Source organism: Argopecten irradians, chromosome 2, assembly GCF_041381155.1.
Source record: "Argopecten irradians isolate NY chromosome 2, Ai_NY, whole genome shotgun sequence".
Lineage (NCBI taxonomy): Eukaryota > Metazoa > Mollusca > Bivalvia > Pectinida > Pectinidae > Argopecten > Argopecten irradians.
This window is the reverse complement of record NC_091135.1, coordinates 71,136,366-71,164,336: the sequence shown is the minus strand read 5'-3', so window position 1 is coordinate 71,164,336 and position 27,971 is coordinate 71,136,366. Positions and strand designations below refer to the sequence as shown.

The 27,971-nt window shown below is 37.7% G+C and overlaps 1 protein-coding gene across 1 annotated transcript in view; it reads left to right on the top strand.

Moving 5' to 3' along the window:
- LOC138312926 (cleavage and polyadenylation specificity factor subunit 1-like) overlaps nucleotides 1-27,036 on the top strand; it is an 85,151-nt gene extending 58,115 nt beyond the window's left edge. The window contains 21 exon segments of the mRNA XM_069253637.1: nucleotides 1,120-1,268; nucleotides 1,788-1,883; nucleotides 2,182-2,260; nucleotides 3,499-3,599; nucleotides 6,151-6,256; nucleotides 6,656-6,823; nucleotides 7,200-7,253; nucleotides 11,731-11,883; nucleotides 13,689-13,805; nucleotides 13,985-14,072; nucleotides 17,697-17,781; nucleotides 18,026-18,167; nucleotides 18,432-18,500; nucleotides 18,796-18,879; nucleotides 19,167-19,343; nucleotides 19,574-19,640; nucleotides 19,992-20,039; nucleotides 20,443-20,601; nucleotides 21,091-21,220; nucleotides 21,576-21,714; nucleotides 25,566-27,036. Coding sequence (XP_069109738.1) covers nucleotides 1,120-1,268; nucleotides 1,788-1,883; nucleotides 2,182-2,260; nucleotides 3,499-3,599; nucleotides 6,151-6,256; nucleotides 6,656-6,823; nucleotides 7,200-7,253; nucleotides 11,731-11,883; nucleotides 13,689-13,805; nucleotides 13,985-14,072; nucleotides 17,697-17,781; nucleotides 18,026-18,167; nucleotides 18,432-18,500; nucleotides 18,796-18,879; nucleotides 19,167-19,343; nucleotides 19,574-19,640; nucleotides 19,992-20,039; nucleotides 20,443-20,601; nucleotides 21,091-21,220; nucleotides 21,576-21,714; nucleotides 25,566-25,613 — 2,259 coding nt within the window. The 3' untranslated portion in view covers nucleotides 25,614-27,036.
- The last annotated feature ends 935 nt before the right edge of the window (nucleotides 27,037-27,971 follow it).

Below are 27,971 nucleotides of genomic sequence, written 5' to 3'. Positions count from 1 at the left end.
TTAATCAAGTGATTTATGATTTTGACTCATAATTAGCCTACCTTTCGTTTTTGACATAGGGTTCACATCTACATACTCAGTAGCCTAATGTAATATATTCGTATTTTTACATATTTCCGACCCGTAATGAAAACGAAATCAATTATCATCTTTTACATCTCTAGAATTCAATAATTATGTTTTATCATAATTATTTTATGAAGAATTCACAACACTGCATCGAAGCGTGGATACGAAAATAACATGTTGCTAGCTTTACTTCACGCAGCTCTTGTGTACTTCCGGTCTACTTCAAAGTGAAAACATCGATGATATTCAGATTTTAGTGTACATTCCTTCACATTTTTGAGCTATGACAGCATTAAAGAAGGTATTATTTTTTGCTTTTGAAAGATCGCGATCCACAAATATAAGGAGTAACGAATACTCGTATCCGATCTTTCTCAATAATTCGTGAATACTCGAGTACTCGGATACTCGTTACAACCCTAATAATTAGTGTAACAAATGTGAACCGATTTTCTTCAAACTTAGTAACAAGGTTAAATACCTTAAAGACTCGGCCAAGTTCGATCGCGACTTTCAACAGACCTTATTTAGCGGAGTTATTGCCCTTTGCTTGAACTAAAATAAAGTTCGTTTCTGCCACTTCCGTACAATAACTGTAATAAATATTTACTGATTATCTTCAAACTTGGTAACAAAGTTAAATGTCTTAAGGGCTCATCCAAGTTTGATCGCCACTTACGACGAACCTTATTTAGCAGAGTTATGGCCCTTTGATTTGATAGAAAAAAAATTATTTTCTGCCATTTTCCTACAATATTTACTGATTTTCTTCCAACTTGGTAACAAAGTCAAATGCCTTAAGGGCTTGGTCAAGTTCGATTGCCACTTTTGGCCGACATTATGTAGTGGAGTTATGGCCCTTTGATGTACTAAAAATGTCAATTTCTGCTATTTCCTGTGTAATAATTAGTTTATTTTTTCATGTTTCAACCAAGGTTAAACCTAATGTTTACCTATAATATGTCCTGAAAGCGGGGGATGGAAATTCCACCAATTTACTTGTTATTTCCAACGTTCTCCCCTGCTGACCATTTGTTTTACTATTTCCAGCATTCTCCCCTGCTGACCATGTGTCTATATAAAGATCTTAGTGGGATGTTTACTACCATGGCAACACAGACAGAGGAAGTTGAGGAGACCGTCACTGAAACCAAGGAGACAAAACCTTCTATAGAAAAGGCCTTCACACTAGATACTGAGTAAGTAAAAGAGAGAGAAAACAATGTTCTCAAGTAGGTCAAGGTCAAAGGTCATCATCACCGAAACCAAGGAGACAAAACCTTCTATAGAAAAGGCCTTCACACTAGATACTGAGTAAGTAAAAGAGAGAGAAAACAATGTTCTCAAGTAGGTCAAGGTCAAAGGTCATCATCACCGAAACCAAGGAGACAAAACCTTCTATAGAAAAGGCCTTCACACTAGATACTGAGTAAGTAAAAGAGAGAGAAAACAATGTTCTCAAGTAGGTCAAGGTCAAAGGTCATCATCACCGAAACCAAGGAGACAAAACCTTCTATAGAAAAGGCCTTCACACTAGATACTGAGTAAGTAAAAGAGAGAGAAAACAATGTTCACAAGTAGGTCAAGGTCAAAGGTCATCATCACTGATACCAGGCCTTTACATTAGATACTGCGTAAAAGGTCAAAATGGAAAAAATGAAATGAAAATAAGATATCCTTTTTCTATTTTATTCCATTTGTTTTCTTGTCATTTTAAGAAACATTGACGATGAAGACGAGCTTCTGTATGGAGAGACAGACACCTCTGTGTTTACATCTTCGTTTGACGTCAGCATGCGGTCAGAGTCGCAAGGGTAAGATCTGTGGCTTCAATGTTTGGTTAATTTTATTGTATTGTTATAAAGAATAGTGGCAAATTTTGATGAACTGGCCCGTCTAGCCATGTTATATGGCCATGTCATAATTATCGTTAGATGCACATGTAATAACATCCTCTATTTATATGTGATTATGCAAAGTAAATTGAAGGCATTACTCAGATAGAGATAATACAATTTACCTGTATTTTATTTGTGTACTTGGATATATCAAAAGTAGCACTACATCCTACTCATTACTGTAAATAAATATTGAGGAGTTATGTGTTTAAAGGCCCAAGAAGGAGACCAAGAGTAGAAAGATCAGTCCAACTTACTGGGCTCTAATGTGTCGCGAGAATGGTGTATTAGAGGTAAGTAAATGTCAAACACAGTAATTCCTGATTGATGTTGAAATACAGTAATTCCTGATTGATGTTGAAATACAGTCATTCCTGTTTGATGTTGAAATACAGTCATTCCTGTTTGATGTTGAAATACAGTAATTCCTGTTTGATGTTGAAATACAGTAATTCCTGTTTGATGTTGAAATACAGTAATTCCTGTGTGATGTTGAAATACAGTCATTCCTGTTTGATGTTGAAATACAGTCATTCCTGTTTGATGTTGAAATACAGTAATTCCTGTTTGATGTTGAAATACAGTCATTCCTGTTTGATGTTGAAATACAGTCATTCCTGTTTGATGTTGAAATACAGTCATTCCTGTTTGATGGTTGAAATACAGTAATTCCTGTTTGATGTTGAAATACAGTAATTCCTGTTTGATGTTGAAATACAGTAATTCCTGTTTGATGTTGAAATACAGTAATTCCTGTTTGATGTTGAAATACAGTAATTCCTGTTTGATGTTGAAATACAGTAATTCCTGTTTGATGTTGAAATACAGTAATTCCTGTTTGATGTTGAAATACAGTAATTCCTGTTTGATGTTGAAATACAGTAATTCCTGTTTGATGTTGAAATACAGTCATTCCTGTTTGATGTTGAAATACAGTAATTCCTGTTTGATGTTGAAATACAGTAATTCCTGTTTGATGTTGAAATACAGTAATTCCTGTTTGATGTTGAAATACAGTAATTCCTGTTTGATATTGAAATACAGTTGAATTTGCTTGATAAGAACTCGGATGAATCGACAACTCAGTTTATATATTATTAAATTTGATAAAGACTGGAAAAAATGGGAAAAAATAGCTAAAATCTAACCTTTTATTCGTACTCTTCACCCTGAAATACTCACAATATAATAATCATAGAAGGTGTATACATCTTTTAATATTTAGATTTTTTTTTTATTATTTTTTTTCACCTTCAAATCATGTCTGCGGGAACTTGACCCCTGGTTGATTGAAAACAAATCTGCGACTTCTTTATTGTATTTTCCAGAAAGTATTTTGTACATTACTTCCCCACGTGACTGCCTATATGCTAACGTTGGAAGTTGTAATTTAGGCAAACGTTCTGTATATGACAAAGTTGAGAGACCTGGCACTATTATTATTTTATAACCTTGAAAAATAACTATGATAATGTTGTATCTTGAATTTCTTTTGTTTCTGTTGATCATGTGCCTTGGATTACTCCATCAGATTTACAGTGTGCCAGACTTTAAAATGAGCTATTATGTCAAGAATTTCCCAATGGGTCAGAAGATCTTAGTGGACAGTGTCCAGATGACAGATAAAGTCAGGTAGGTATTGGTCAGTGGGCCATATGTGTGGATTAGATAAAGTCAGGTAGGTATTGGTCAGTGGAGGTAGGTATTGGTCAATGGGCCATATGCGTGTGGATTAGATAAAGTCAGGTAGGTATTGGTTAGTGGAGGTAGGTATTGGTCAATGGGCCATATGTGTGGATAAGATAAAGTCAGGTAGGTATTGGTCAATGGGCCATATGTGTGGATTAGATAAAGTCAGGTAGGTATTGGTCAATGGGCCATATGTGTGGATTAGATAAAGTCAGGTAGGTACTGGTCATTGGCCATATGTGTGGATAAGATAAAGTCAGGTAGGTATTGGTCAATGGGCCATATGTGTGGATTAGATAAAGTCAGGTAGGTATTGGTCAATGGGCCATATGTGTGGATAAGATAAAGTCAGGTAGGTACTGGTCATTGGCCATATGTGTGGATTATATAAAGTCAGGTAGGTATTGGTCAATGGGCCATATGTGTGGATAAGATAAAGTCAGGTTGGTATTGGTCAATGGGCCATATGTGTGTGGATTAGATAAAGTCAGGTAGGTATTGGTTAATGGGCCATATGTGTGAATTATATGAGTTCAGGTAGGTATTGGTCAATGGGCCATATGTGTGTGGATTAGATAAAGTCAGGTAGGTATTGGTCAGTGGGCCATATGTGTGGATAAGATAAAAGTCAGGTAGGTATTGGTCAGTGGGCCATATGTGTGGATAAAATAGTCATGTAGGTATTGGTCAATGGGCCATATGTGTGTGGATTAGATAAAGTCAGGTAGGTATTGGTCAATGGGCCATATGTGTGGATAAGATAAAGTCAGGTAGGTATTGGTCAATGGGCCATATGTGTGGATTATATAAAGTCAGGTAGGTATTGGTCAATGGGCCATATGTGTGGATAAGATAAAAGTGAGGTAGGTATTGGTCAGTGGGCCATATGTGTGGATAAAATAGTCATGTAGGTATTGGTCAATGGGCCATATGTGTGGATAAGATAAAGTCAGGTAGGTCAATGGGCCATATGTGTGTGGATTAGATAAAGTCAGGTAGGTATTGGTCAATGGGCCATATGTGTGGATTAGATAAAGTCAGGTAGGTATTGGTCAATGGGCCATATGTGTGGATAAGATAAAGTCAGGTAGGTCAATGGGCCATATGTGTGTGGATTAGATAAAGTCAGGTAGGTATTGGTCAATGGGCCATATGTGTGGATTAGATAAAGTCAGGTAGGTATTGGTCAATGGGCCATATGTGTGGATTAGATAAAGTCAGGTAGGTATTGGTCAATGGGCCATATGTGTGGATAAGATAAAGTCAGGTAGGTATTGGTCAATGGGCCATATGCGTGTGAATTATATAAAGTCAGGTAGGTATTGGTCACTGGGCCATATGTGTGGATTAGATAAAGTCAGGTAGGTATTGGTCAATGGGCCATATGTGTGGATTAGATAAAGTCAGGTAGGTATTGGTCAATGGGCCATATGTGTGGATTAGATAAAATCAGGTAGGTATTGGTCAATGGGCCATATGTGTGGATAAGATAAGTCAGGATGGTATTGGTCAATGGGCCATATATGTGTTGATTAGATACAGTCAGGTAGGTATTGGTCAATGGGCCATATGTGTGGATTAGATAAATTCAGGTAGGTATTGGTCAATGGGCCATATGTGTGAATTATATAAGTTAGGTAGGTACTGGTCATTGGCCATATGTGTGGATAAGATAAAGTCAGGTAGGTATTGGTCAATGGGCCATATGTGTGGATTAGATAAAGTCAGGTAGGTATTGGTCAATGGGCCATATGTGTGGATTAGATAAAGTCAGGTAGGTATTGGTCAATGGGCCATATGTGTGGATTAGATAAAGTCAGGTAGGTATTGGTCAATGGGCCATATATGTGTGGATTAGATAAAGTCAGGTAGGTATTGGTCAATGGGCCATATGTGTGAATTATAAAAAGTCAGGTAGATATTGGTCAATGGGCCATATGTGTGGATTAGATAAAGTCAGGTAGGTATTGGTCAATGGGCCATATGTGTGGATTAGATAAAGTCATGTAGGTATTGGTCAATGGGCCATATGTGTGGATTAGATAAAGTCAGGTAGGTACTGGTCATTGGCCATATGTGTGGATAAGATAAAGTCATGTAGGTATTGGTCAATGGGCCATATGTGTGTGGATTAGATAAAGTCAGGTAGGTATTGGTCAATGGGCCATATGTGTGGATTAGATAAAGTCAGGTAGGTATTGGTCAATGGGCCATATGTGTGGATTAGATAAAGTCAGGTAGGTATTGGTCAATGGGCCATATGTGTGTGGATTAGATAAAGTCATGTAGGTATTGGTCAGTGGGCCATATGTGTGGATTAGATAAAGTCAGGTAGGTACTGGTCAATGGCCATATGTGCGGACTAGATATACTTACTTAATAACTAGAGCACCTGCTTTGTAATCCAGTAATCTTTTGTTGGTAATTAAAGCCTGTTTAACGTGATGTTTCCTCTTGTATACAATATACCATATAAAAGTTGTTACATTTTCAGTACCAGTGGAAGTGAGCGCCAGGAGAAAATTGTCGGAGATATGCCAAACATTAAGGAACTGTTGATGGTTGGCCTCGGATATCGCAACTCTCGATCGTTTCTGTTTGTAAGTTCAAACCTAATCTCCTCTAAGTTCTGGTATAATTATTTACATATACTATCATAAGTCATTGATAAGTTCTGGTATAAAAAATCACATATACTATCATAAGTCATTGATACGTTCTGGAATAAAGATTTACATATACTATCATAAGTTGATATGTTAGTTTCTGTTCTTTTTATTTCTGTTATCAATATTTTTAACGTTTTCTTTTCTCTGATGAATACATTAATGTTTACTTGTTGCTTTTATTAAGATTTGTAATCCCAAAAAATGAGTAGATGAATAGAAAATGAGATAGATAGATTCTGTTCATTGGAATATGACTAGGTTTGTCATTGTGTCTTTCTAGACAAGTTATTTACTATGATCTTCTGAATCCTCAATGGTATTTATATCCAGGCTAGAGTTGATGATGAATTCTACATCTACGAGGCTTTTCCTTTCCATCAAACACCGGTGGAGAGCCATCTCAAGTTACGTTTTAAAAAAGTACAGCACAATGTCATCCTCCGTGAGCGACGGACAGGAAAGTACAAACGAAAGACAGATCCTGACGACGGAGAGGAAGCTCAACAAACTACAGACACTACCATGGAGAGGAAGCTCAACAAACTACAGACACTACCATGCTACATTACTTCAGTGATCTGGCAGGCTACAATGGGGTAAGGGAAAGTTAAGTGATTTAATGTGGACCATGAACACTACCATGCTACATTACTTCAGTGATCTGGCAGGCTACAATGGGGTAAGGGAAAGTTAAGTGATTTAATGTGGACCATGAACACTACCATGCTACATTACTTCAGTGATCTGGCAGGCTACAATGGGGTAAGGGAAAGTTAAGTGATTTAATGTGGACCATGAACACTACCATGCTACATTACTTCAGTGATCTGGCAGGCTACAATGGGGTAAGGGAAAGTTAAGTGATTTAATGTAGACCATGAACACTACCATGCTACATTACTTCAGTGATCTGGCAGGCTACAATGGGGTAAGGGAAAGATTAATGTGACATGAACTAATGTGATTTACTGTGATTGCAGACCATGTGATTATTGACTGAACACTACCATGCTACATTACTTCAGTGATCTGGCAGGCTACAATGGGGTAAGGGAAAGTTAAGTGATTTAATGTGGACCATGGACACTACCATGCTACATTACTTCAGTGATCTGGCAGGCTACAATGGGGTAAGGGAAAGTTAAGTGATTTAATGTGGACCATGAACACTACCATGCTACATTACTTCAGTGATCTGGCAGGCTACAATGGGGTAAGGGAAAGTTAAGTGATTTAATGTAGACCTACCATGAAACTACCATGCTACATTACTTCAGTGATCTGGCAGGCTACAATGGGGTAAGGGAAAGTTAAGTGATTTAATGTAGACCATGAACACTACCATGCTACATTACTTCAGTGATCTGGCAGGCTACAATGGGGTAAGGGAAAGTTAAGTGATTTAATGTGGACCATGAACACTACCATGCTACATTACTTCAGTGATCTGGCAGGCTACAATGGGGTAAGGGAAAGTTAAGTGATTTAATGTGGACCATGAACACTACCATGCTACATTACTTCAGTGATCTGGCAGGCTACAATGGGGTAAGGGAAAGTTAAGTGATTTAATGTGGACCATGGACACTACCATGCTACATTACTTCAGTGATCTGGCAGGCTACAATGGGGTAAGGGAAAGTTAAGTGATTTAATGTGGACCATGAACACTACCATGCTACATTACTTCAGTGATCTGGCAGGCTACAATGGGGTAAGGGAAAGTTAAGTGATTTAATGTAGACCATGGACACTACCATGCTACATTACTTCAGTGATCTGGCAGGCTACAATGGGGTAAGGGAATGTTAAGTGATTTAATGTGGACCATGACACTACCATGCTACATTACTTCAGTGATCTGGCAGGCTACAATGGGGTAAGGGAAAGTTAAGTGATTTAATGTAGACCATGAACACTACCATGCTACATTACTTCAGTGATCTGGCAGGCTACAATGGGGTAAGGGAAAGTTAAGTGATTTAATGTGGACCATGAACACTACCATGCTACATTACTTCAGTGATCTGGCAGGCTACAATGGGGTAAGGGAAAGTTAAGTGATTTAATGTGGACCATGAACACTACCATGCTACATTACTTCAGTGATCTGGCAGGCTACAATGGGGTAAGGGAAAGTTAAGTGATTTAATGTGGACCATGAACACTACCATGCTACATTACTTCAGTGATCTGGCAGGCTACAATGGGGTAAGGGAAAGTTAAGTGATTTAATGTGGACCATGAACACTACCATGCTACATTACTTCAGTGATCTGGCAGGCTACAATGGGGTAAGGGAATGTTAAGTGATTTAATGTGGACCATGAACACTACCATGCTACATTACTTCAGTGATCTGGCAGGCTACAATGGGGTAAGGGAAAGTTAAGTGATTTAATGTGGACCATGAACACTACCATGCTACATTACTTCAGTGATCTGGCAGGCTACAATGGGGTAAGGGAAAGTTAAGTGATTTAATGTGGACCATGGACACTACCATGCTACATTACTTCAGTGATCTGGCAGGCTACAATGGGGTAAGGGAAAGTTAAGTGATTTAATGTGGACCATGGACACTACCATGCTACATTACTTCAGTGATCTGGCAGGCTACAATGGGGTAAGGGAAAGTTAAGTGATTTAATGTGGACCATGAACACTACCATGCTACATTACTTCAGTGATCTGGCAGGCTACAATGGGGTAAGGGAAAGTTAAGTGATTTAATGTGGACCATGAACACTACCATGCTACATTACTTCAGTGATCTGGCAGGCTACAATGGGGTAAGGGAAAGTTAAGTGATTTAATGTGGACCATGAACACTACCATGCTACATTACTTCAGTGATCTGGCAGGCTACAATGGGGTAAGGGAAAGTTAAGTGATTTAATGTGGACCATGAACACTACCATGCTACATTACTTCAGTGATCTTGCAGGCTACAATGGGGTAAGGGAAAGTTAAGTGATTTAATGTGGACCATGGACACTACCATGCTACATTACTTCAGTGATCTGGCAGGCTACAATGGGGTAAGGGAAAGTTAAGTGATTTAATGTGGACCATGGACACTACCATACTACATTACTTCAGTGATCTGGCAGGCTACAATGGGGTAAGGGAAAGTTAAGTGATTTAATGTAGACCATGGACACTACCATGCTACATTACTTCAGTGATCTGGCAGGCTACAATGGGGTAAGGGAAAGTTAAGTGATTTAATGTGGACCATGAACACTACCATGCTACATTACTTCAGTGATCTGGCAGGCTACAATGGGGTAAGGGAAAGTTAAGTGATTTAATGTGGACCATGAACACTACCATGCTACATTACTTCAGTGATCTGGCAGGCTACAATGGGGTAAGGGAAAGTTAAGTGATTTAATGTAGACCATGGACACTACCATGCTACATTACTTCAGTGATCTGGCAGGCTACAATGGGGTAAGGGAAAGTTAAGTGATTTAATGTGGACCATGAACACTACCATCAATGCTACATTACTTCAGTGATCTGGCAGGCTACATGGGGTAAGGGAAAAGTTAAGTGATTTAATGTAGACCATGAACACTACCATGCTACATTACTTCAGTGATCTGGCAGGCTACAATGGGGTAAGGGAAAGTTAAGTGATTTAATGTGGACCATGAACACTACCATGCTACATTACTTCAGTGATCTGGCAGGCTACATGGGGTAAGGGAAAGTTAAGTGATTTAATGTGGACCATGAACACTACCATGCTACATTACTTCAGTGATCTGGCAGGCTACAATGGGGTAAGGGAAAGTTAAGTGATTTAATGTGGACCATGAACACTACCATGCTACATTACTTCAGTGATCTGGCAGGCTACAATGGGGTAAGGGAAAGTTAAGTGATTTAATGTGGACCATGAACACTACCATGCTACATTACTTCAGTGATCTGGCAGGCTACAATGGGGTAAGGGAAAGTTAAGTGATTTAATGTGGACCATGAACACTACCATGCTACATTACTTCAGTGATCTGGCAGGCTACAATGGGGTAAGGGAAAGTTAAGTGATTTAATGTGGACCATGAACACTACCATGCTACATTACTTCAGTGATCTGGCAGGCTACAATGGGGTAAGGGAAAGTTAAGTGATTTAATGTGGACCATGAACACTACCATGCTACATTACTTCAGTGATCTGGCAGGCTACAATGGGGTAAGGGAAAGTTAAGTGATTTAATGTGGACCATGAACACTACCATGCTACATTACTTCAGTGATCTGGCAGGCTACAGTGGGGTAAGGGAAAGTTAAGTGATTTAATGTGGACCATGAACACTACCATGCTACATTACTTCAGTGATCTGGCAGGCTACAATGGGGTAAGGGAAAGTTAAGTGATTTAATGTGGACCATGAACACTACCATGCTACATTACTTCAGTGATCTGGCAGGCTACAATGGGGTAAGGGAAAGTTAAGTGATTTAATGTAGACCATGGACACTACTATGCTACATTACTTCAGTGATCTGGCAGGCTACAATGGGGTAAGGGAAAGTTAAGTGATTTAATGTGGACCATGAACACTACCATACTACATTACTTCAGTGATCTGGCAGGCTACAATGGGGTAAGGGAAAGTTAAGTGATTTAATGTAGACCATGAACACTACCATGCTACATTACTTCAGTGATCTGGCAGGCTACAATGGGGTAAGGGAAAGTTAAGTGATTTAATGTGGACCATGAACACTACCATGCTACATTACTTCAGTGATCTGGCAGGCTACAATAGGGGTAAGGATTTAATGTAGACCATGGACACTACCATGCTACATTACTTCAGTGATCTGGCAGGCTACATGGGGTAAGGGAATGTTAAGTGATTAATGTGGACCATGAACACTACCATGCTACATTACTTCAGTGATCTGGCAGGCTACAATGGGGTAAGGGAAAGTTAAGTGATTTAATGTGGACCATGAACACTACCATGCTACATTACTTCAGTGATCTGGCAGGCTACAATGGGGTAAGGGAAAGTTAAGTGATTTAATGTGGACCATGAACACTACCATGCTACATTACTTCAGTGATGTGGCAGGCTACAATGGGGTAAGGGAAAGTTAAGTGATCTGGCAGGCTACAATGGGGTAAGTGAATGTTAAGTGATTTAATGTGGACCATGGACACTACCATGCTACATTACTTCAGTGATGTGGCAGGCTACAATGGGGTAAGGGAAAGTTAACTGATTTAATCTAGACCATAAAATGACGTCAAGAATTGTTCAGCCATGATCTGTCATACTTTAATACTAACTGGATATAGGTATTTTTGCCTATACTTTATAGCTCCTTGTAGAATCCATCACTTCTTGCTTAAATATGAAACATGTCATTTCCTTATTTCAGGTGTTTATCTGCGGAGCCTATCCACATTGGATATTTATGACAACCAGGGGGTGTCTTCGGATCCATCCGATGGGAATTGATGGAAAAGTCACCTGTTTTTCTCCTTTCCACAATGTTAATTGTCCAAAGGGTTTTCTGTACTTCAATGGTTTGGTAAATATTAGTTCCAAATCTTTAAAGAATTATTTTGTTGAAACTTTCTCATGGTTTTCTTTTACATTTATAAATCTGATATTTGTAGCCCACCATATGATGATGGGTCCTTTCTCAAATTTCATATGTATGTTCTCAAGGGCCCTAGTTGTGCATATTGCATTTTGGGACCAATGGGTCAACAAGATGGCCTCCAGGCAGCCATCTTTGATTTTGACAATTGAAGTTTGTTACCACAATTTCTCAGAAAGTCATGAAAGGATCTGTCTCAAATTTCACATGTAGGTTCCCCTAGGGCCCTAGTTGTGCATACCGATTGGTCAACAGGATGGTCGACAGGCCATCATCTTGGATTTTGACAATTGAAGTCTGTTACCTGCTTTTTTGATGCTTTGAAACAGCATTCTTAGGTACGCTCTGCGAGCCTATACACATCAAAACAATGAAACCACGTGCACTCCGCGATGAAATTAAAAAGTTGTTTTGTTCATTTCACGTGTTACTTAATGGTATGAAAAATATAACCTTAATATTCAAAATCACAGACATTGAATTTGTACATACATATACACCATTGATGGAGTGTTTTAAGTGTTCAGTTGGGACTCTATGATATTTGTATCACTCCGAGATCAGTGGTCTCCCAAAAATCATGAACAACGCCTTCTTTGCTGTCTTCCTCTGCGGTAGACTTTCGGTGGATTTTGGATTGTGTATGTTTATTTATTTGGACATTGATGAAATTGATAATTAAGTTGTAACCCTGGTTAAGCTGGATTGGTTGAGCATCTGACTAGTAATTCAGAGGTCCCGAGTTTGATCCCTGGCAGAGGCAGTGATTAAATTGATAGTAAAATCATGGGCTCTGTTACATAGTAATTAATAAATAATTGTAAAAAATGATACTCAGATTTTGAACGGTTTCATTGGTGTTTAAATCGTTATTTCAGAAATAATTCAAATATAAAATTTATATCAGTTATTTCAGGGAAATGAGTTATTCAACTAATTGCTTTTAAAAAACTTAAAAATATCATAAGATAAATATGGTATACCGTCAATATATTTTGTTAAACTCCGAAATTCAACACTGCACACTTAGTATACTAAATTCAATATTTAAATGAAAAACTAATTTCTTTATTCGTTTGTTTGAGTCCTTCATTCACAGCAACTATGAGTGGCCTTGGCACTTTGATCTCAGAAAGTAATGAAAGGATCTGTCTCAAATTTCATGTGCAGGTTCCCCTAGGGCCCTAGTTGTGTTTATTACATTTTGGGACTGATTGGTCAATAAGATTGCCGACAGGCCACCATCTTGAATTTTGATAATTAAAGTTTGTTACCGCTATTTCTATAAAAGTACTGAAGCGATCTGTCTCAAATTTCATGTGCAGGTTCACCTAGGACCTTTGTTTTGCATATTGCATTTTCGGATAGATCATTAATAAGATGGCTGACAGGAAGTCATTTTGGATTTTGTTACTGTTATATATCTCTGAAAGGATTTTTCTCAAATTTCATATGTAGTAATATGTAGTAAAAGTTTGAAAAGCAGAGAAAAGATCACTCTTTTCATTGTCAGACAGATTATTCTTTGGTGGGCGCCAAGATCCCTCTAGGATCTCTTGTACATATTTGTTTAGGTAATGTATTATGTTTTTATTTAGTCATTAATTTTAAAAGAATTTGTTCTTTTTTTATCAAACATAAAAAATAGCCTGATGTAAAAATTTAAGAGGTATCCATGACAATTTGAGAAACAATGAGTTTGTTGATACCGATTTAGCTGTTGTAATTTACAGGGAGAATTGAGAATAAGTGTTCTACCTACACATCTGACGTACGATGCACCTTGGCCCGTCAGGAAAGTACCGCTACGATGCACACCACATTTCATAGCATACCACCCCGAGAGCAAGGTACTTTGAGTATAGCATTTAGTCCTTTGAGTAAATTTGAATGTATCTACATTGGATTTGACAATACCGGAGGTCTTCAGTTCAGTTCTCAATTGGTACCTTTATATTTTGGTTTTGTGTTGTGACCAAGATTCTGTTTGTTCTATTTCTGTTACCAGATTCTCTTTGTGCGGTTTCAGATTTACTCAGTTGTACACAGCGTACCAGAACTCTGTAACTTCCTGCCAAAGCCATCAGAGGAGAGAGAGTTTGATGTTGTGGAGAAAGGTCAGTATCTCACAGATCTGAGGATTTCTGTTACGCTCCGCCATTAAATGTGGTGATATATATATACAGTCAAACCTGTTTATAAAGGACACCCAGGGGACAAGGCTAAAGTGTCCTTTATAGAGAGGTGTCCTTTATATAGAGGTCAGTGTTTTGACGAGTTATGTCCCTTGAGCGGTTCAACCTAAGCAATCTTTCCATACGTATACACAAATACATGTATTTGTCACATTTTCTTTTCATTTGGTTCATTTTGGAATAAATGAATAGTAACATAATTATTATTTAAAGGAATATGTACAGTATATTTATATTTTTCATTTCAATGAAATCAGAAAAAATGAATCTGAAACAATTATTTAATAAATTGTATATACAATGTACCTATAGATCTACATGTATCTGGACAACAATTTATCAACATCTTCAGATAAATAAAACAACTCTTTCGTATTTAACAATTAATACACTCAATTGCACATTATCACAGTTTCTATACAGTCTCTCTTCACAGTCTCTTAAAACTTTTGGTAATTTTTGAGGTTTTGAACAATCCACAATATTGTCTGTATTTGTAAAATCCCAAATAAAAAGTGGCACAAAATGAGAAAATTGATGTTTGGGCTCGTTCAGAAATTTCCATTTGGGGTTGAGAATATCTTGGAAGATTCCATCTTTTCGCCACTCATTGGTCCGTACATGTAAATGTTCTATACACATTGTTAATGAGCCGAGTAAAGCTATCTTGAATCTCTGTTATTTCAGACAAAACAAATGTAAACACATGTAGTCATGAACTGGCTAACATCACAAAAAATACGTGTAATTACATGGAATATAATGAATTAGGGAGATTCCCTCACTATGTAGAGGTTAAAAACAGAATTATTATGTTCTGGCACAAATTGATTACTACTGATAATCTTTCAAGTAATATATATAAGTTGATGTTAAACTTGCAAACAAATAATATCATGGAATTCAAATGGATGCATAGTGTTAAAAATATTTTTGAAGAAACTGGTTTTAATTATATATGGGACTTCCAGAATGTATGTACATATAATAGAGAATATTTAAAATCTATCGTAAAACAAAGATTACAAGATCAATTTGTACAAAAATGGTTTATGATATAGAGAATTCAGCAAGAGGTCGTACTTATTCTATTTTTAAAAAGTAATTTTGAATTTGAAAAGTATCTTGTGAAACTAAAGCCAATAGATAGACAAATCATCATAAAATTCAGAACCTCGAACATGCACTTACCTATAGAAACTGGAAGATGGACTGGGACCCCTAAAGTAAATAGAACTTGTAATCTATGTTTTACTGATATTGGAAACGAATATCATTATTTGTTTCAATGCAGTAGTGAAATGGTGAAACGTTTACGAGAAATGTATATACCAAGTTACTATTATCAAAACCATAGTGTTATCAAAATGAAAGGCCTGTTTACTATATGTAACATTACTGTTCTGACAAATATATGTAAGTTTTTGAAAAAATTTGAAAAACTATTGATTGAGCATGCACATCACTAATACATATTGTAATGCACTGTTGCGCTATGGGCCCAATATTCTTGTATGTTTATATTATGTATAGTGACCTCCTGTTACATACTTGTATGTCTGAGAGTGAAATAAAATCTGAAATCTGACAAAGTCGCTATACAAACAATGGTTCACACCCAATAAGTCCCGATGGTGTATTCCAACACAGATATAATGCAAACCCAAGAGTGTAACGAAAGATGACTTAAGGGAAATAACTCTAATTGACTAACGCAGAAGAAGATTGCCAATATGGCTTACTTTGTTGTTTTACCAATTCACAGGTTCAAAATAAGATGTTCGCTGTTTGTTTTATAGAATATTTACTGTCTTCAGGTTAAATTTAAGTGTCCGCTATACACATTCAATTTATACAGTGATTTTCATTAAAAAACAATGTCTTTTTGTGTCCACTATACTGCATACTTATGTAGTCTAACTTCTACTGAAAGCTTATCTTTTTTTCGAATGAAAGTACTGACGTTCGGAAAATTTATTTGTATCCGTTATATGGAAATTTTACGGACTTACGGATTCAGTTTAGTGTCCGCTGTCCTCATTGAGGAGGTGTCCGCTATATAATGACATTTATATAGGGAATCCTAGTACTGTCCTTTATGGACAGGTGTCCACTATATAGAGGTGCCCGCTATTGCAGGTTTTGACTGTATAGTGGGTAATCACTTCTGCTCTGTCCTATCCCTCCCTGCCCTGTCCTATCCCGCCCTGCCCCATTCTGTCCTATCCCACCCTGCCCCATTCTGTCCTATCTCGCCCTGCCCAGTTCTGCACCCTGCCCAATTCTGTCCTATTCCATTTTGCTCCATCATGCCCCATTTTGTGCTGTCCAGCCCTGCCCCATTCTGTACTATCCCATTCTGTCCTGTTCTGTCCTATCCCGCCCTGCCCTGTTCTGTCTTATCCTGTCCTGCCTCATTCTGTCCTATCCTGCCCTGCCCTGTTCTGTCCTATCCTGTCCTGCCTCATTCTGTCCTATCCTGCCCTGCCCTGTTCTGTCTTATCCCGTCTTGCCCCATTCTGTCCTATCCCATTCTGTCTTATGCTGCCCTGCCCCATTCCGTCCTATCCCACCCTGCCCCGTTCTGTCCTATTCCATCCTGCCCAATTTTGTCGCATCCTGCTCTGCCCTGTCCTGTCCTATCCTACCCTGTCCTGTCCTATCCTGCCCTGCCCTATTCCGTCTTATCCCGTCCTGCCCAATTCTGTTGTATCCTGCCCTGCCCTGTTCTGTCCTATCTCGCCCTCCCCATTCAGTCCTATCCTGTCCTGCCCCGTTCTGGCCTATCTTGCCCTGCCTTATTCTGTTACGCTCCGCCGTTAAATGTGGTGATATATATATACATAATATAGTGGGTAACCACATCTGCTTTGTCCTAGCCCTCCCTGTCCTGTCCTATCCTGCCCTGCCCTGTTCTGTCCTCTCCCGTCCTGCCCAATTCTGTCCTATCCCGCCCTGTCCTTCCTACCCTGTCCTGTCCTATCCCATCCTGCCCTGTTCTATCTTATCTCGTCCTGCCCCATTCTGTCCTATCCTGTCCTGCCCCATTCTGTCCTATCCGGACCTGCCCTATCCCGACCTGCCCTATCCCGCCCTGCCCCTTTCTGTCCTATCCCGACCTGACCTATCCCGCCCTGCCCCGTTCTGTCCTGCCCTGTCCTGTCCTGTCCTATCCCGCCCTACCGCATTCTGTTTTATCCTGCCCTACCCTGTTGTGTCCTATCCCACCCTTCCCTGTCCTATCCCGACCTGCCCTTTCCCACCCTGTCCCGTTCTGTCCTATCCCGTCCTGCCCCGTTCTGTCCTATCCCGTCCTGCCCCGTTCTGTCCTATCCTGTCCTGCCCAGCCTTGTCCATGTATGGCTCTTTTAGGGCTTCCCATGAAGGAATTATTTTGTAGAATATTTTTTTTAACCTGGAAGACGTCTTACATAACCATGTAAAGGAAACAAGGGAGGTTCCAAATGCCAAAGATGCCTTTCTCCATAAAATAAAACACATTATGAGCTGTTCATAAAAATTACTGAATTATGTTTACAATTGTAGATGAGAGATTTGTGTACCCCAACATGAAGCGGTTTGTTGTACAGCTATACAGCCCAACATCCTGGGAAGTCGTTCCTAACACAAAGTAAGTAGTCTACAGGGCCTGAGAAGTAGTACCTAATAATAAGTAGTGTGCAAGGCATACACAACTTAATGCTCATGTGAGCTTGTTCAGAGCTTGTGTAGTTCTTACCTTTGGATGTCTAAGGCTTTGCAGTTTTGATCTAAGGTAGATCTAAGGTAAAGTTCAGGATTACATATGACTGTGGAATTAACAAACAAAAAAAGAGAAAAAAGAAATGAAATGCTTGTTTTAATCTTTTTTGAAGGATTGAATTGGACCAATGGGAGCATGCCACAATAATGAAGTGTGTCTCCCTGAAGTCAGAAGGAACTTTGACGGGGTACAAATCCTATGGTGTGATTGGGACCACAGTTTGTTATGGGGAGGAGGTCCAGTGTAGAGGCAGGGTCAGTCTCTTCCAGCTCTCTATCAAATCAGAAATCTAAATGACTGTGGCGTAGATCGCTGTTTTCCTTGGCAAGAGATTCTCTGTAATAAAAAAATGCATTTCTAGTATTTCATCCTGTGAAGGGATAGCTATTTGGTCGTCAGTTCTAACTGCTAATGGTAGGATTTGATTGTCTGTTATAACAAGTTATTTGATTGGTTCTTTTCTGTAACAAGATATATGATTGGTTATTTGCTGTAACAAGAGCTTTGTTTGGTTATAGATATTGATCTATGACATCATTGAAGTTGTACCAGAGCCAGGACAGCCTCTCACAAAAAATAAAATCAAGGTAAGCAGACTGTACTGGGCCAGTATTGTCAGCATCAGTTCACACTAATTACAGGAAGGAAATGGTGTGTATTACATCTGTATTGTTATTCTAAACTCTGATTTCTCAAAGTCAACAAAAGTTAAGTTTGTATTCCTTTTTAACTGTGAAATAAATGAGAGAAATAGATTTTTGCAATGACGGTGATAAATGTATTGGGATTTCGTTTAAATGTTTTTCTGGAGGTTTTTCCTTTAGACAAAATTCTTTGAAATCTAAAATTGAAAATATTTTCCTCTGTCTATTCATTGTTAAGGTTGTGTATGCAAAAGAACAGAAAGGACCAATCACAGCCCTTGCCCATATCTGTGGCCTATTGGTCACTGCTATTGGCCAAAAGGTAAGTCATTTTAACCAATAGGAGCCTTAGTTCTATAGTTACTGTATAATACCTGGTAGCTGTTCAGTTCTGAAGTTAAGTGATATAGTGGTTAAAGTATATACCATTTTACCACTACTCCTCTATATGTGGTTAGCTACTGAAATAGGTCTGATGTTTTATATGGTCAGCTACTGGACATAGGTCTGATGGTTTATATCTATGTACTCAAACTTTCTCAGTCTTTGTATGTGTGTGTTGGAATGTTTAATACAGAATGCTAGCTACAAACTATATTTTATCCTCAGCTCTACATCTGGCAGTTTAAAAATGATGATTTGGAGGGAGTGGCCTTCATTGACTCCTATATTTACATCCATAACCTTGTTACTGTTAAAAACCTCATCATGGCGTCCGACCTTCTCAAGAACGTCAACATCTATCGCTATCAGGAGGACTTCAAGGTGCTCTCGCTGGTCAGCAGGGTAAGTATACTCTTTCTCACATTGATTTGACTGCTAGTTATGGTATCTGAGCCTGAGTTTTTGTCTAGTTCTCAATGATTCTATGTACTTAATATAGGTATACTCAGATTTCTATCGTTCTCACATTGATTTGACTGCTAGTTATGGTATCTGAGCCTGAGTTTTTTGTTTGTCTTGTTTTAGTGTTCAATGATTTTAAGTACTTATTACGGTATCCATTTTTGTTACAGGATGTGAAGCAAGCTGAAACTTATGCTTCTCAGTTCCTCATCGACAACAATTTACTCTCTTTTGTGGGTATGTAATTGTTATCTGTAACTAAACTGGCTTTAGAATGATTTATGAAAGTATATAATTACCTTGATATTCTGGTGTCTTTACGGTAATCATACTGTAATTAGACTTAGTGCAGTCAAATTGTAGTGTAAATGTAATAAAATATGAATTATGATTTATTAGCATGGATATGAAATAGTACAATTTGGTGAGATTCAATATTGGGAAATTTAGCACTGTACATGAATTAGGTGATTCAATATTGGAAAATTTAGCACTGTACATGAATTAGCACTTCAAAGACAGTGCGAAAAAATGAGTTGTATATTCATAAAGCCTATAGATTGAAAAGTTTATTGTTTTTATTTTCAGTGACAGATAGTCTGAAGAATATCATAGTTTATACATATCAGCCTGAAGGTAAAATCTCAAGGTTTAATACAATTCGATTCAAGTAATAAAAATGTTGTAATTGTGCAGAATTAATCAACATTTCATTGTATAAACTGTCTTGATTTTAGAAATTAGAAAATGCAATTTTGAAATTTAAATGAGAGGTTTCAAGTTTGTTAAATTTACCTTTAAGTTAAGAATACACGTGTGATTGTGTCACTGACTGTTGTAACCTGGAATATATAATTATATATACATGCCAGTATAATGCTTTTCACCATTTGTTATACATGTATACTATAATCATATAATATTGCTTCATTTTGCCTGTCAGTATAATGCTTTATACTATAAAGAACTAAGGCTATTGAATAATTTCTGAGTTTACTGTATCAAAAGTACTAAGATAGTGTCTTGTCTTGTCTAATAGCCCGGGAAAGTCATGGAGGCCATAGGTTAGTACGTAAAGCAGAATTCAATGTTGGATCTCACATCAACACCATGTTCCGTGTTCGGTGTCGTCTCCGAGAACCAGGAACTGATCGAAGGATGACAGGAGCTGTTGAGAAAAGGAATATTACCTACTTTGGTAAGTACAGCAGATCTTTGTATTCACTCTACAAACTATAGTAAAACTGAGCACAACCAGAACAAGGGTCAAACAATCAGCAACAGTGGAAACAATTTCTGATTTGCTGAACCACTTACAGAGTGTAACATATTAATTATTGTCTATCGATCTTTTGGCTTGTGTCACAGGCTCACCATCAATACATAGGCTGTATGTCTTGTACCAAGAGTAGAACACAGTAGCCTGTCTATAACGGAAACCTTGTCCGGGCTCTTAAACTCTAGATCATTTCATGTAAACATAGATGAAAATATGATTCGTGTAAAAAAGAAGGTCATTGTGACAGACATTTTAACCTACATCAATGCTTGTCCTATTATCTACACTATTTACCAGACTGATGACCTTTAACCTTTGATTTATACATATCATTGTCCCATTGGCATGATTTACAGAAAATTTGTGTGAAATTGAATTCCTGTGTTTGTAATATCCTTTCTTTTCCAGCCACTTTGGATGGTGGTATGGGCTACCTGCTCCCTGTGTCTGAGAAGGTGTATCGACGTCTGTTCATGTTACAGAATGCCCTTACCACACAGCTTCCTCACCTGGCCGGCCTTAATCCAAGGGCATACAGGTGAGACAGTACCTGTATCATACTGTGATCATCCAATAAGCCCTCAGTGTAAACACCAACCACCTCCTCAAACATTCTACTAATAGCCATTCATACCCATGTGGAGCAGTTACCAGGCACTTGTCACTGGTCAGAAGGTTATCTCCGGGTACTCTGGCTTTTCCCCTAAACCTGGCCATGGCCTGTTCATAAAACACATACAGATATAAGATATATAAAAATATTACATTAAAACCTTCTAGAGTTTATATTATAGAATTTAACCTGATGAACATACCCAACAAAATAATAATGACAGAAATTAAATTGAAATGTTTCCTGCAAATCAGGTTATTGAAATATTCCTTTTCTACAGAACCCTAAAACAGTCTTGTCCTGAGCTTAGGAATCTACAGAAAAATATCCTGGACGGTGAATTATTGTGGAAATACCCTAACCTTAGTGTGATGGAAAAAACAGAAATCGCCAAAAGAATCGGAACATCCGCTGATCAGGTAATTAAACTTATAGTGAAATTCAGGATTGGAACATCCGCTGATCAGGTAATTAAACTTATAGTGAAATTCAGGATTGGAACATCCGCTGATCAGGTAATTAAACTTATAGTGAAATTCAGGATTGGAACATCCGCTGATCAGGTAATTAAACTTATAGTGAAATTCAGTGACGTGATCAGGTAATTAAACTTATAGTGAAATTCAGGATTGGAACATCCGCTGATCAGGTAATTAAACTTATAGCGAGATTCAGGATTGGAACATCCGCTGATCAGGTAATTAAACTTATAGTGAAATTCAGGATTGGAACATCCGCTGATCAGGTAATTAAACTTATAGTGAAATTCAGGATTGGAACATCCGCTGATCAGGTAATTAAACTTATAGTGAAATTCAGGATTGGAACATCCGCTGATCAGGTAATTAAACTTATAGTGAGATTCAGGATTGGAACATCCGCTGATCAGGTAATTAAACTTATAGTGAAATTCAGGATTGGAACATCCGCTGATCAGGTAATTAAACTTATAGTGAAATTCAGGATTGGAACATCCGCTGATCAGGTAATTAAACTTATAGTGAAATTCAAGATTGGAACATCCGCTGATCAGGTAATTAAACTTATAGTAAAATTCAGGATTGGAACATCCGCTGATCAGGTAATTAAACTTATAGTGAAATTCAGGATTGGAACATCCGCTGATCAGGTAATTAAACTTATAGTGAGATTCAGGATTGGAACATCCGCTGATCAGGTAATTAAACTTATAGTGAGATTCAGGATTGGAACATCCGCTGATCAGGTAATTAAACTTATAGTGAAATTCAGTTTTGGAACATCCGCTGATCAGGTAATTAAACTTATAGTGAAATTCAGGATTGGAACATTCGCTGATCAGGTAATTAAACTTATAGTGAGATTCAGGATTGGAACATCCGCTGATCAGGTAATTAAACTTATAGTGAGATTCAGGATTGGAACATCCGCTGATCAGGTAATTAAACTTATAGTGAGATTCAGATTGGAACATCCGCTGATCAGGTAATTAAACTTATAGTGAAATTCAGGATTGGAACATCCGCTGATCAGGTAATTAAACTTATAGTGAAATTCAGGATTGGAACATCCGCTGATCAGGTAATTAAACTTATAGTGAAATTCAGGATTGGAACATCCGCTGATCAGGTAATTAAACTTATAGTGAAATTCAGGATTGGAACATCCGCTGATCAGGTAATTAAACTTATAGTGAGATTCAGGATTGGAACATCCGCTGATCAGGTAATTAAACTTATAGTGAGATTCAGGATTGGAACATCCGCTGATCAGGTAATTAAACTTATAGTGAAATTCAGGATTGGAACATCCGCTGATCAGGTAATTAAACTTATAGTGAAATTCAGGATTGGAACATCCGCTGATCAGGTAATTAAACTTATAGGAAATTCAGGATTGAACTCCGCTGATCAGGTAATTACTATGTGATTGGAACATCCGCTGATCAGGTAATTAAACTTATAGTGAAATTCAGTATTGGAACATCCGCTGATCAGGTAATTAAACTTATAGTGAAATCAGTATTGGAACATCCGCTGATCAGGTAATTAAACTTATAGTGAAATTCAGTATTGGAACATCCGCTGATCAGGTAATAAAACTTATAGTGAAATTCAGGATTGGAACATCCGCTGATCAGGTAATTAAACTTATAGTAAAATTCAGGATTGGAACGTCCGCTGATCAGGTAATTAAACTTATAGATAAATCAGGATAATACAAAGGATTGGAACATCCGCTGATCAGGTAAATTAACTTATAGTAAAAATCAGTATTGGAACATCCGCTGATCAGGTAATTAAACTTATAGTGAAATTCAGGATTGGAACATCCGCTGATCAGGTAAATTAACTTATAGTAAGAATCAGGAATGGAACATCCACATATCAGGTAAATTAACTTATAGTAAGAATCAGGAATGGAACATCTACATATCAGGTAAATTAACTCAGAATCAGGAAAAGTTCAAAGCAACTAATGAGTGATCATAAGCAATATTATGTTAATTCCAGGATTCTTCTTAAGTTACAACCATTAAGAAGTTTCAGCTTTTTAGCTCACCTGGTCCGAAGGACGAAGGTAAGCTTATGCTATACCTTGGCGTCGTCCGTCCGTCCGTCAACAATTGACTTCTTCTCCATAACCGCTGGTCGGATTTCAACAAAATTTGACTGGTAGCATCCTTATGGGCTACTAACTGAAAATTGTACAAATGATGGGGCTGACCCCTCAGGGGCCTGAGGAGCGGGGCCAAAAGGGGTCAATTTGGCTATTTTCATTTAAACGACTTCTTCTCTGAAACTAAGCATGGGATAGCACCCAAAATGCAATGATAGCATCCTTATAGGGTGGGGATTCAAAATTGTACAAATGATGGGGCTGACCCTCCGGGTGCCTGAGAAGCGGGGTCAAAAGGGGTCAATTTGGCTTTTCCATATAAATGACTTCTTCTCTGAAACTAAGCATGGGATAGCACTCATAATGCAATGGTAGCATCGTTATAGGGTGGGGATTCAAAATTGTACAAATGATGGGGCTGACGCCGTAGGGGCCTGAGGGGCGAGGTCAAAAGGGGTCAATTTGGCTATTTCCATATAAATGACTTCTTCTCTGCAACCAAGCATGGGATATATAAATATAGCACCCATAATGCAATGGTAGCATCCTTATAGGGTGAGGATTCAAAATTGTGCAAATGATAGGGCTGACCTCCCGGGGGCCTGAGAAGCGGGGTCAAAAGTGTTCAATATGACTATTTCCGTATAAACAACTTCTTCTCTGCAACTAAACATGGGATTACGCTCATAATGCAATGGTAGCATCCTTAAAAAGTGGAAATTCAAAATTGTGCAAATGATGGGGCTGATCCCCCGGGGCCTGAGGGGTGGGGTCAAAAGGGGTCAATTTGGCCATTTCCATATAAACAACTTTTTCTCTGCAACTAAACATGGGATTACGCTCATAATGCAATGGTAGCAGCATCCTTATAGGATGAGGATTCAAAATTGTACAAATGATAGGACTTACTCCCCACCCCCACACCACAACCCTCCAACCCCCCCGGTGGGCTGAGGGGCGGGGTCAAAAGGGATTAATTTGGCTATTTCCATTTAAACGACTTCTTCTCTGCAACTAAGCATAGGAAAGCACTCATAATGCAATGGTAGCATCCTTATAGGATGGAGATTTAAAATTGTACAAAGTACAAAGGCCCTGGGGCCTAAGACATGGGGCAAAAAAGGTAAATTAGGCTACTATTTTCATATAAATTACTTCCTCTCTGAACCTTTGTATTGGATAGCATATTTGTATGGTATCTATAGCATCATTATATGGTTGTGTTTCAAAATTAAACAAATTTTGGAGTCAATTTTACTAATTTTTCTAATTGTAAGAGTCTTTGTGATAATTACAAAAAACAAAAACAAAAACCAGGTGAGCGATACAGGCCCTCTGGGCCTCTTGTATTTTACTCAATATAAAAATATTAAAAATAATTGATAATATCCCAAAAAACTTGGGGCATGCATTAAAAGCAAAACAACTCATTTTATATGTATTTTTGTGTTAACTAATGGTAGACATATATACACAATTAGATATCAGTTACTGTTCAGATACTAAAACACTTCAAAGTACATAATTATATACATAACAAATGGTTTCCCTGATGGCTGAATAATTATACCACTTGTAATTTTTAATGTACCCTTAGTAATCCATTCAGCGGCAACAGCTGATTATTTGTGTTGTTAAATTGTGTCAAGATAAAAGGTTTTTTATTTTGTAGATCATAGAGGACTTGATAGAGACAGACAGACTGACAGCACACTTCTGAGGAGGATAGAGACAGACAGACTGACAGCACACTTCTGAGGAGGATAGAGACAGACAGACTGACAGCACACTTCTGAGGAGGATAGAGACAGACAGACTGACAGCACATTTCTGAGGAGGATAGAGACAGACAGACTGACAGCACACTTCTGAGGAGGATAGAGACAGACAGACTGACAGCACACTTCTGAGGAGGATAGAGACAGGCAGACTGACAGCACACTTCTGAGGAGGATAGAGACAGACAGACTGACAGCACACTTCTGAGAAGGTAAGAGACAGGCAGACTGACAGCACACTTCTGAGGAGGATAGAGACAGACAGACTGACAGCACACTTCTGAGGAGGATAGAGACAGACAGACTGACAGCACACTTCTGAGGAGGATAGAGACAGACAGACTGACAGCACACTTCTGAGGAGGTAAGAGACAGACAGACTGACAGCACACTTCTGAGGAGGTAAGAGACAGACAGACTGACAGCACATTTCTGAGGAGGTCACTGGATAGCTGTTTAGCTTGTGTATCGCTAAGAAAACCTCAAAAATGTACTATAGTTTGAGAAATGTGCTAAATTACTGGATTCATCAGTTTGATCACCAAACCGACAACACCATTTTGATATTGAACTGGTGAAGCTGAAATGTCAGATATCACCTAAATCCGAAGGACATGAAATTGTGACAAGTAGTTTGATATTAAAGATATGTGCTGAATGATTAAAAACAAACTTGGAAAACATGCATAAATGAACATTACAGTAGAGATTTCATGGATTTCAATTATTCCACCAATCTGCCGCGGACTTTGCTGTCTGCCAACGACGTGGACACGATGCCACCACCTAAACTTTACTGCAATCTACGACAACGAGCCTTAATGTGAATGCAGATGTAAACTATCAGACTCATTATTGTTTTAAACAATGTGATCATGTGATCGTCATACTGCATTGTTTACTTTGAATCATCATGATCATGCGTGTATGAAAAAGTGTGCATGAAAGTTGATTGTGAAACAGTCTGACGTTTATGATGTTAAAGACAATAAAAGGACTACAGCATCATTTGGAGTTAGTGCACAACCAAGTGAAAACAAAAATTGGTATACTGTTTTTTAAAACTAAGTATTTATCATATTGTTAATTATTGGACAAATTACTCATGAAAATGGTCATTTATTTCAATGCGTCACAATTTAGTTTTGATATAAATGATTCAGTTTTAGATTGGTTTTGAAGGACTATTGCTCGAGAAAAAAAGTGTACATTGTATATTTTATGTAAGTGTCATGAGTTGACTCTAAGAAATTTGTTAGTGTATTATTGTACATAAAAATATTTTACCAATCAAAAATTGGTAAAAAGTCTATATGTAATTACATGATGTAATACTGCAGGTAAATAAAAAAATGTCAAAATAATCACAAATAGTATTGTTTTCTCTTTGGTAGAAGAACTGATATATATTATATCAAAAATAAGGTCAACTGCTGTATCAAATATCTTCAGAAATGAGCGATGCTATTAAAATCGTAAGTCCATTCTCGGTTACTTAGTCAGCATTACTACATGTATAAGTTATATCGGTTTGTAAAGGATGTAAGTATAACAGAAAATAACATTGATGCTACAAAGCTTCATATATATCTACCGAATGTAGAATGATATATAAAGAGAATTTTTTTTTTCTAAAAGTGCATAAAGCATCTGCAAGCCTTCATATATAATTACATTGAAATAAAAAAAGGATGTAATCAATATGTTGATATTTAACAAACTATGGTAATGAGACAAATTTCTCCACTATAAAGCGTCTTACACTTTTTCCATAGTCACAACCACCGAAAACCACTGCATTTCACAAAACGTTTCTTGGTAAGCCTATTTAAAAACACGTTCATTAAAACGGTTTTCTTATGCTTACATGGACAATTTTTATTCCAAGGGGCATTATTCAAAATTTTAGTAAATGATTTTCCCGAAGAAAACTTAGATTTCCTAGCGTTGTTTTAGGTCATCAAGAAACAAGGACTATCCTCTATTAATTGCATTTTTTTCCCATTGAAATATAAGGTTTAACGGTGAATATAAAAGAGATATACTTCACTCCACACTCGTTAAAAATATCCAAGTTTCCACCTCCATGAAATATAACTGGTATTCATTAAGAAACAAGGAAAATCCTCTATTTATCCGTCGCCATATATAAACGCTTCACACTTTAATTTTCTACAGCTGCTTTCCTGAAAACATTTCTAATGTCTTCGTTTCTCTATTGAGATTCAGCTTATCTTTTCATACGTTTCGGACTTACTGCTCTTCATAATTTCCCAAAAGTCAATAAAATTAATGGTTCT